Source organism: Eleginops maclovinus, chromosome 12, assembly GCF_036324505.1.
Source record: "Eleginops maclovinus isolate JMC-PN-2008 ecotype Puerto Natales chromosome 12, JC_Emac_rtc_rv5, whole genome shotgun sequence".
NCBI classification, from domain to species: domain Eukaryota; kingdom Metazoa; phylum Chordata; class Actinopteri; order Perciformes; family Eleginopidae; genus Eleginops; species Eleginops maclovinus.
In genome coordinates, this window is record NC_086360.1 from 11,085,261 (window position 1) to 11,096,792 (window position 11,532).

Consider the following 11,532-nt stretch of genomic DNA (forward strand, 5'->3'; position numbering starts at 1 on the left):
ACACACAGATCAGTGGAAATATTGTGTTATTGTTTGGCTGGTGAACTCGCCAAAAAAGTATCCCACTTGTTAACTATTTTTCACAGAGCTAATCCCAAAAATGTGAGAAATAACTAGATGACTACCTCCTCCAACACATTTGAACCACACAGTCTCTAACTTTACACTCACACTGAGATTCTGCTGTCACTTAAGAGAGCCAAGATTTTTCAGGGAGTTAAACTGACGCACTTGGAAAGTCAATGATGTCTTCAGGAGCCAAGGAAAAGAGGCACACACACACATACACACACACACACACACACACACACACACACACACACACACACACACACACACACACACACACATACTAGCTTGACACTCAAAGAAGACAAATCAAGCTGTGAAAGTGAGATAGTGAGCGTCAGTTGTCTCGACAAAGCAGGGAGCCACCTACAGCTGAACAATCCCACAGAAAAAGACTGACAAGATTGACGGCTGGAATTGGACCAAAATCAAAATGTTCATGGCATTCAGCCCGTATGGCTTATATTTATGACTTCAAATATGATTCATGTCTTTCTAATTTCTCTACCTTTCCTTTACTTTCTTGGTCTTTTGTTCGTCTTCTTGTTTCTCAGCTGCTCCATATTGCTTCACCTGTCTCCAACTGATTATTGGGCTTTCTTTCTGTCTTACATTGCTTTTCATCCTCTTTCTTCCATGTCCCTGGCTCCCGTCGTCTCTCTCTGCCAAAGTTTGCTAAAAGCAGACAGGAAAATGGAGATGGAGAATTGATCTGCATTAGATAGTGCTTTTTCTGTTGTATATAATTGTTTTACCAGCAAAGAGACACAATATTATCTGCAGAATTTAAAGTGCAGAATTGTGGCTAAAACAAAGTTTGCTTTAAAACAAAGTAGAATGCTTTTAAAATTCTTTAATATTGGATTTTTTGGAATGCCAATTCTAAACGACAAAAGAGTACCAAGTAAATGTGGCAGTCAAGGTTGTATTTTTCTATACATTGATAGTTTTGGATACATCGGTGAACCACTATTCAAACAAATTACTAAAGATGCTTTAAACTGGTTAAAGTCGGTCTGATTCCTGTTGTTCTTGATATCTCTGAAATTGAAATGTGACCTATTTTATATCCAAGCATTACGTTTTTCTCCACAGAAAACCACTGTTGTGGAACTAAAAGTGACAAAGGATAAAAATCTCAGAGAAATACTTCTAACATTCATCTAAAATAACAAAAATTATGCAAGTTTCCCAACTTGTCACATCTTAAGAGAGTTGAATAGAAACTTGTGAAAACTGCAGAGAAGCATCAGGGGAAAATGATACTTTAGACAGCGTTGCTAGAGAGCCCTTATGGGGATATGTTGATGTTTTGCACTTAAGTTAAAAATCTTTTCTCTGCCATTGACACGGGAGACAGTGAGAAGATGTTATTGTTCAGTTGCTCTTAAAAAAGAAGACATTTTTTAGTGTTGAAAATGAATTGAATTGTGTATGTAATTGTGTACCACCATTTGTTTGCCTTAAATTAGTTTAGTTTTTTTTAATTCATATTCCAAAAATGTATATCTTAGTTGAGCCCCTTGCCACCCAGAGTTTGTCCTCCCCTCTGCTGTCACGTCCCGAGGTTAAAGGGTATTGATTTGTCTCATGTCACAGAAATGTTGCATACATCGCGCTGATCCATCATGACAGCCAGACACACTCCATAAATATTTGGCATTTTCCCCCTACATTCTTTTCATCGTTATCTTCCTCTCCGGTTGTCTTTTTAGCCTTTTTATGTTCCCTTATATTTTACATTAATCTGAACCAATGGATGTGGCGGTGACAGAAGTGACAGGTGAAGAGGGTTAGACCACATCGTATGTGAAATGTGACCCCTTCATTGCAGCTCCATGTAGATCTCTCTCTTTAAAACACATTACACTAAACACTCTGTTAAATTAAACCATGTGTGGGAGCTCGGCTTTTGAACAGTGTTGGGTTGGAGACCTTATGAAAGCCTTACAAAGGCCGACATTAGAAACAAAAGAAATGCCAATTCATGAACCCAGAGTTACAAATGTACTTTACATTTGTCATTAACCAACTCTGGCAACCAGGAATTTAGACTTTTCAAGTCATACCTGTTATAATTTAAGACCTTAAAATCCACTGGGACCATTTCAGTCCAGCTCTGCACTAATATCAAAAAAGAAAATAATAATAAAATACATAAAACACTTGGATGTAAATTTCATTTGTGGAAAATATAACTTGAATAAGACTAATATTATTACACTTTGCACAATGGGACACTGATCCAAGTTGCTATAGGATGGAGCAAGCTATGTTAGCAAACCTTCAGCAGCTCAGTTATTAAACCTGGAAAATTGCAGTTGCATCAGGCAACTTTCATGTTTGTTTCAGATAAACACATTGTTTTCAAACAAGGACTCTGTATAAAGTTTCCCAGATAATATCTGTCAAATTAAGCCGTAAACTCATCTATAATGTTTTATAAAGTATAATTGCCATTCCAGAGGACACAAAAACATTGTTTCCCTCTGCGGCGATAGAGGAATCTAAAAAAAGGACCGCAGCAATTTGCACATCTGCTCAACACAATTTGGTCCACTCTACCCAGGCACTAGTCTCTGTAGAGATTCTTTTCCATTTACATGCTTTTCATGTCAAACCCAATTGAATGACCACATAAAACACATTTAAAATGCATTTGTTTAAGGGGGGATATGAAAGAATTGCTGTTAGAGATACAGGAGTTGGTGAAAGAGGGAGTTAGTCTCAAACAAGTTGTTGACAGTGAATACGAAATTAAAGCCACTGTCAGTGTGTTCCTCTGAGGATCAAATTGAAAAGGGAACACAAAGCAGATTGCTTGTTTAAGCCAGTTTATTTTGATGACTGAATATCCACCAAACAATTACTGTGTATTGCTTCTATCGCTATCTCTCTCTGGAATTACTCCCTCTGCTTTTTGTTTCGAATAAATTACACACCATACATAATCAGGCACACATGATGATTGCATATATTCAAACATTATTTGTATTAGTGACAATAGAGTAGGCCTAAAATTAAGACAATTTCCAAAGAGCAATAACACATGAGCTTTAATGTAGCCATAGAGTTTATTTTCTATGAACATTTGAAGTACATATCTAGAGAAGTGCTGAAACATGTTACATTGTTGAACCTTAACCTTCCATATTTCAAAAGTATATTATAAAATGTGAGATTATAAAGTAAAGCCATAGCAGCACAGACATGCATTGAGCTGAATGCTAACATGCTCACATAGCAATGTTAAGCTTTTGATTTGTAGCAGATAATGTTCCCAATGATTGCAAGCTAACATTGGCAAGTAGAAAGGAAGACAAAGGACACAATTCTTATGTTGATAAGATAGCAATACTTCTAGATATTTCACTAAAACTACACCTTGCGCAAGATTTGTCAAAAAATGCAGCTAGCTACATTAACTAATTTGTATGCCATTTTGCACGGGCAAAGTCATTTGTGATGTGGCACCAGTAATTGATAGCAAAGGAAACCCCACCCACCCAGTGCTCCCTCCGATTCAACATGCAATAAGTATTCCTTCCTTCCAATTATAGACCCCACCTGGAGTTCATTCAGATTAAAGTTTGTAGAATAAATAAAGCTCTCTCGTTCTCCTCTACTCCCTAAGGTGATCCTGTTCCCTTCGACCAGACTAAAACACAGGCATCTTTCAGTTCCTGAGATTAAAAAATGTCAGCGCGTGGGTGACAAGCTTCATTTTCCCTCCAAGATTGCTCTTCCACATTGATCTTCTACATTCCAGTCAGCATGATGGCTCCTCAGAAGAAGCCTCAGCCTTTCAGGAGAAAGTCTCTTAGGGATCCAATTTAAATTTAACAAGTCTCCTAGTGGGGCAACAGGGAGGGGTTGGGCTGCGTTGAAAACCTGTCACCTGGGGATAAATGGGAACATGGAATATAGGTTACAATAACAATAACACAGTCCACACTTCTGGGGAGGTAGGAAGAACTGAATCATTGGAGCTTGAAGTCCGGAGCTAGTTCTGAGGTCTTTACACTGGCTTCCCTTCTGTCAAAGAATTGATTTCAAAGTTCTGCTGCTGGTTTATAAAGCATTGAATGGTCCAAATACATTTCTGATCTCCTGCTACATTATGAAACATCCAGAACTCTCAGGTGTTCTGGGACGGGTCAGCTTTCTGTCCCCAGACTTAGAACTAAATATGGAGAAGCAGCGTTCAGTTATTATGCTCCAAATATCTGGAACAAACCCCCAGAACGCTGCAGGTCCGCTGCAACTCTTACTACTTTTAAATCCAGGCTGAAAACATTTATTTTTGCCGCTGCTTTTAATCTAACTCTACCTGTTGGGTTTATTTCATTATCTTTGCTCTTAAATGACTGTTTTTAAATGCCTTTGTATAATGTGTTTATACTGCACTATTTTTTTTAACGCTCTTAATGTCTTTCATGTTTGTAAAGCACTTTGAATTGCCTTGTGTTGAAAGGTGCTATATAAATAAATAAGCTTGCCTTGAAGTGAGAGTTAGTAATTTCACAATGAATTCATGATTCAACTTATTTTCTAAGATCTTCTTAACCATCAGGAGCATTATATGTTTGTTTGAGAACCCAAGGAAATTTGATTCATTTTGAGAAAAACAAACATTTCTTTTCTCAGTTGAGAGAATATTTCAGATTTCTAAAATTAGCTACAACTTCTAAAAGGGCAAATACTTAATGAGTTACACAGCAGTGATTATCAGACATTTTAGGAAACGTGCTTAAGTTATTGCTTCATTGCAGAGAAAGCCTCTCTGGGGAACTGCAAGGCACTTACCATTCATGTTCATTTGATTGTTATTATTTGTGAATTTGGTAAACACTTCAGCCTTTCATTTTGACAACATTCCTACATTCAACCCACGGTGCAACCCTCCCCTTACTTTTCTTCTGAAAACTGGCAGGATGTTTGAATGACAAAAGGTAGGAATAAATGAAATACTGGCACACCAGAGTGTGAAACATTTTATGCTGAGGAGCTGGACTCCTACTAAGATTCACTTTTTCTATTTTAATATTTTCCTCAGTGATACATTTTCAACTTTGGTTGACTGGCAGGTGTGAGCGTTCACACTTATAAAGGTTACAGGGAGTCTGAAATCTGCCAAGTTTATTTTCTGAAGTAGATGTCTGTCAAAATGACTGGCTTATACACTCTCACACACACAGACACACACAAAACCACATTTAGAGAGGCAAACACACTGCTCTGTTATTCCAGCCTGTCATTTGTTTATTCTTCACCCTAAAGCAGAAGTGTACGCTGAGGTGGTCAAGACATCACAAGCTGCTACGTGTTGCAAACATTCTACTTAGTGATGTTACATTATTGCCTGCTGATGGTATTGAAACCTAAAATTAAAGCTATACACCACAGAGAAACAAGCAATGTAAGGATATAAACTAACATTCTTGTTTAAAGAAAAGGTTGATATACTTTTGCTAACTACTTTTGAGTTTGTAGTTTTTGTGTCAGAACTCAGACATTAATACTTCAGTAGATCTGTTAAAAGCACATAAATGTTGACTCATTACATCTTACATAAATGCTGCGTCCACAATGCATGGGTTAAAGGGCCTCACAGTGTATCCTGGAAAAACAATGTGGATACATGGTGTAAATCTGCAGAATTATGGAACACCAGTTTGTTTGTTTGAGCTGTTGCTCTCAGAGTGGCTATACGTTATTGGGTAGCCGACAGTTTTCAACCAGGAAATATATCCTGCTGACAACAAGTTAGTACACCACTGACAATTCGTTCAATTATTCCCCCGAAAATCGGAACATCGCTAAGGTGCGAATGAAATGAGTTCACATCCATCGATGGCACCAACAACTTCCACAATAGATCTAAACAATGACCATTATCCAGGTGTTAGGTAAAAGAACAAAAGATCTACTGTAGAAAGACACAAAATACTATCAACATATTATGTGACACCACTAGAAGACCTTACCTGCATACATACTACAGAGAGGAAGAGTAAATCTGCCATCTTTCACCAGATTGCATCATTAACTGTCACATAGATTATACATTAGTAAGTGCAAAGTATAGTTATGATAGCCGTCTCTGCAAGAGAGAGCCTACACATCTTTGAGACTTTTAAAAGATACCATGCAGGATTTTCTCTTAAAGATATAGTTCTGTTTACTTTTGTATTTTTTACTAAAAAGCTTTGTGTGTATTTTTCCCGTCAAACAAAACAGGGACCTGGCCATTGAAATATCGGCCCACAGCGCTAAATGTGGGGCAAACTCCACAGGATACCCTGAACAGGAAAATGCATTTAGTCCTAACAGTGAATAGGACATAAAAGATGCAGAATTTTAGTTTGTTTTAAAATGTCAAGAACCATAAAAAAAACACAAAGTCCAGTAGTAATGCTACCACTGGGACAGCATTAAACACTACATATTTCCAAATATATCAATTGCTTCTCTGACATATATATCTCAGAGTTAAACACAAATCGAATTCTCGTTCAGGTTTTTTCTTTTTGCAACGGGAAATGGAACCAAAGCGTTATTTTGTTTTTTTTATTGTTCACTGATGATGCTCAGAAGTGACACGAGGGACCTTAAACAGCTCATCTATAACAGAATTAACTAGCCTTCAGGCATTTACGGGATTAGGACCTTTTAAATAACTCAACCAGGGCAGTGACCTTCAGTTTAAAATTCAGTTATTTGTACTTTGTATTAATAATTGAACGAACACTTTAGAAAAGGTTTGGGATATTTAATGTATGTTTGTTATCCCTAGGGGTTAAAAAAAACAAAAAACTGAATCTTACAACTGAAAATTCGAATACCTGCCCAACAAACAAACAACCAAATCACTTTGCAAAGTACAAAGCAGAATCAGGCTGTATTGAAGCAGGGAACACATTTCTCATAGAGTTATGAACAACAATGAAAGAACAATTAGAGGCTTTTATGGTGTGAACCTTCGCTCACTTTCAGAACATACTTGACGAACTGACTTGTTGATATATTCCTGTCAATGGTTACAAAGTCAAACTATTGTTTTAGGATTTGAACATGTAACATTTATGTTTGGAAATGTTCAGTAGGTTAAATCTAATCTAAAATCTCCTGACATAAATCGGACACTCATTTGGTTAACAGTAACTTCAAATGCATAATTATAATGTTATAACATCATTTCACATTCTGAAAAATATATACCCATATATATACATTCAATAAAGCACTACACACCACGTAACAATGATATGGTTAGATGTTAATCCCAGGTGTTTGTGTGAGACTTTATCTGCACACTTCCATGGATTTTAAGTGTAGGACCCAGTCAGAACCGAACAGACTGGGGTTATAGCAGGTGACACAGGGAGATATGGCTCCTCACTGGCTCATAGCAGCTAAATTACACTTCTCCGTTATGGTGGTTTCAGAGCATAAGCTTATTCACAAGTACCGCTGTGCACATCATACTACATCAGGCCTCCAACATTCTCCTGCACAGCATGGTAGACTAAGAGCAGCTGCCGAACCACTTGATTAAAAGCTTGCCAATGGAGCAGTACGACTCTTCTTTCTGATACCACATACTTATTTACATATTTGTATCAAGTTTAGATTTTTTGACATACACATGTAATCTTTTTGTTATGCCCTGTACAAAGATCAAGGTACCGTCCTTTCCAAACACTCCCTTTGATGCACATTGTATATCTCCCTGCATTTGTAAATAGGAATTAAGGTTATTGAAAAATGGTTAATGTCAGGTGGTTTTCTTTTGCAGGGTCTCTCTCCAGCTCAGTGGAGCCTCATTTTCTAAAAGTGTTGCAGTTCAGGAATGTTCTTGAAGAGATCCAGTGAATCCGGGTTGGAGAAAGCTCCTCTTTGAGCCACCTCCCGGCCAGCTATCACCTGCTTCACGGCCACCTCCACTTTCTTGCCGCTGATGGTGTACTGCAGAGGGGTGAAGAGAGAAACATGGCTGTTATTCAAGCCGGAACTGACATTTACAGTTGTGACAGGACCATTTGACAGGTTCTCTGGTATCTGATTGATATTCATGTTTCTCTTACAGGAATGTCTCTGGTCTCCAGCATCAGAGCGGGGACGTGTCGGGCAGACAGAGCTTTCCTAATGGCTCCTTTAATCTTCCCCACCAACTCCGGGCAGAAGGGTTTACCAGGTGCCATCTTTAAGAACAAAATAACTCGCTCTTCTCCGTCATTATTGTACTGAGGGACGCACAGACTGTCTGTCACCTCCTCGAACGCTTCCACTGCAGAGCGGAGAGGGAAGGAAAGGGCAGAGTAGAGGACACAGAGAAGAAGATGAGAGACGAGAAGAGGAGGTGAGAGGTAAAGAGAGTGATCGGGAGAAAAGATGCAGGGTTTGAGGACAGAGGCACGAACAAACAGCAACAACTTCCAAACTTAGCAGAGCATGAATAAATTGTGCCTTCAAACAAATGATGAAGATACTTAAAAAGTTGGATAAAAATATATTTGTTTTCTGGGCCTTGTGACTCAGTTCAAATGTCTTTTCGGCCTTTCTTACACCCACATCCTGCACCTACTTCTATAATGTTAAAGACTCACCAATGTTGTAGATTTCTGAGCTGCCAAATCGGACTCCGTTGGGGTTCAGTGTACCGTCACTGCAGAAAAAACACAACTTCAATATCCAAAAAATCTAAGTCTAAAATAAAAATAATGTTCGATAGCTCTCCCCAGAGTTAAACAGGTAAGGACTGACCTTCTGCCCAGCATGACGATGCCTCCTGTCTTTGGGTTGATTTTACAGTAGTCTCCATGGGCCCACACCCCTAGGGAAAAAGAAAGTGGTGATATAAATCTATTAAAAGCACATTAAACTAAAATGTTTCAAATGTTTAAATGCATTATATCCCATGAGTCTTTCCTATTTCTGGGTTCTTTGTATATGTATACTGTCCTTTTCTTTGTAGTAAGATGTTTTTGTACTAACCAGGGTATGAAGAAAAGTACGCTTTGTGGTATTTGCTCCTGTTCTCGTCATTCCAGAAGTGTGTTGGCTGGCAGGGGATTGGTTTCAAGCAGACAAGTTCCCCACTCTCTCCCCACACAGGCTTACCTGTCCACACACACAGATTTCACAAGCAGAAACAATAAAGTTAGAGGCTTACAGATACACACACCTACACTTGGACACACATCAATGAACACACATATAAATCATTCTCAGATAAAAGAAAAAGAAACAGCTGGTAATGTATCCCCCGCTAAGAGAAACTGATCACACAGACCACAGCTCCTCCCCCAGGATGGTGTTATAGGCTTACAGGCCGACTAAAATAATCCCAAACTCTTCCTACAAAACTGCATTTAAATTATCCCTCCATCCACTCTCCTTTGAGGTGGTGGAGACGTGCCAGTACAGCCTGCAGCGGGAGCAAAATCAATGAGAAAAACATAAAGGGCTTTGAAAACTCCCAGCAAGATAACAATCTCTCCTTTTTCGCATGGACCATAATGAAAAAAAGTATTTCTTTTAAGTTTGAACCTATATTTACGCAGGGAAAGTTCACTAATTACTCTTGCAATTTCAGCAATGGCTAGCTTCAAATTCATGCCAATTCATACATGTACACTGACATATGGACGCAACCAAGTATAACTACAGCCTTATTCTGTAAGCTTCAAAGCAGTTCCAGAAGCAGATGGGAAATTTGCTCAAGGGCATCCCAGCAGTTTTGTGAACGGCTTCTGATTACATTTCATCATAAATATTCTTTTTAATTCCTTCTAGGACTCAAAGCTACTTTACACCAACTCAATGTGATCCCTAGAATGTTGCCAATATAGATAGCTCAATAAACCCTCTTGATACACTTCTGGTTGAATAGAGCGAAAAGCAAGGGCTTTACATTTCTAAGCAAATCTGCCACTCTGGAAATGAATACACACACACACACACACACACACACACACACACACACACACACACACACACACACACATACACACACACACAAATCTCTTACCATCAGGGCTCCAGGCTTCCACAGCAATGCCGAGGTTTCTTGTCTGGATCTCGCCACGGTACACTGGAACTGTTGGGTTTTGACCCATGAAACACGACACTATGTCTGTGCCGCCTGGACAGGGAGGAGGAAAGCAGACACAGAGGGAGAGATTTAGTGGCATGATGGTATGAAATGAAAGAGAAAATCTGCACCTTTAAAAAGTGTTTTGTTTTAAAGGGTTCCAGTCGGATAATAATACTATACACTACTTACCCAGCACTGAACTGCTGACAGGCAAACCCTAACCCTAACCCTAATCCCTAAAGAACCAGTTAGTCTTGATGAAGTTGATGAAGACTAATACAGATCTAATCATTATTTTGGAATAATAACAAGAAATGATAATGAATGATAATCTTGCATCATGTCTACTGGATTTCTGATTACAGATTATCCATAAAGATCTAATAAATGAAACAGTATTTATAAAGGGCTTTTATCCAAAGTGTCTCATATTCACACACTTACACACTCTCACACAGAGAGAGGTCATGACAAGGCCCAGATAGGCAGACATTAAACCACCAGCCCTGCATTTAAAGGAGGACTCAACCTTGAACTGCAGGTTTTGTTCCAACAGTCAACAACCTTAGATATATACCAAGTGTACCAAAAAAGCTGAAGGAAAGCAAGTTCACATTCTACTAATTAGAAAGAATATCAATGATTGATGTATCATCAAACTTAGAAATTAGTAATCATATTTGTGCTAATAATGTAAAAACATGTGTGGGACAGTTGGGTTATTCTTCACCCTGAAATCTGATATTTCAAGAAATCAGTCTAAAATGTAAATGTTATATTTGTTATACTAACCTGTATGATGTGCTAAAAAGTAAAAGCGTCACACTGTGGACATGAAACGTTACTTAACCATTAAAAAAAGTTATGAATCAACTTGCATTTTAACAGCACAAACTGGCAGTGTTGGTGACCTGCTCCACCTCAATCGACCTATATAATACACTGTTGTGGCACATGCTTAAAAAAGTCAGGATTGAACACACCCACCCAACCACCCACCCACACACACACACACCCACACCCACACACACACACACACACACACACACACACACACACACACACACACACACACACACACACTCCATTTGTCTTTTTCTACCTTCCAATCATCTACTTTTTCTGACACTTTCCATTCATCTCCCTTCCCATTGTTTCATCTCTACATCCCTGTTTCGTTTCCTCTCTGTATCACAGGCTCCATCCATCTTGTTCCTTCCTCTCGCTGCTCCTCTACCTCTCTTTCCGCTACTCTTTCTGTTCTTTACACTTGTTTTCTCTGCCAGGTTCTTTATCAAGCTATAATTGGCTCCCAGGAGGAAGTGGATACCTCTTTTGATTAAACACACACACTTATAGTGCAA

General features: G+C 38.6%; 1 protein-coding gene across 1 annotated transcript in view; it reads right to left on the bottom strand.

Annotated features, from left to right (window-relative positions):
* Positions 1-6,625: 6,625 nt before the first annotated feature.
* The window catches only part of aacs (acetoacetyl-CoA synthetase), a 32,127-nt gene continuing 27,220 nt past the window's right edge, over positions 6,626-11,532 (bottom strand). The window contains exons 13-18 of the mRNA XM_063897989.1: positions 10,103-10,216; positions 9,067-9,192; positions 8,836-8,905; positions 8,679-8,737; positions 8,157-8,359; positions 6,626-8,037 (exon numbers count right to left, since the gene is read on the bottom strand). Coding sequence (XP_063754059.1) covers positions 7,900-8,037; positions 8,157-8,359; positions 8,679-8,737; positions 8,836-8,905; positions 9,067-9,192; positions 10,103-10,216 — 710 coding nt within the window. The 3' untranslated portion in view covers positions 6,626-7,899. The remainder of the gene's footprint in view (positions 8,038-8,156; positions 8,360-8,678; positions 8,738-8,835; positions 8,906-9,066; positions 9,193-10,102; positions 10,217-11,532) is intronic.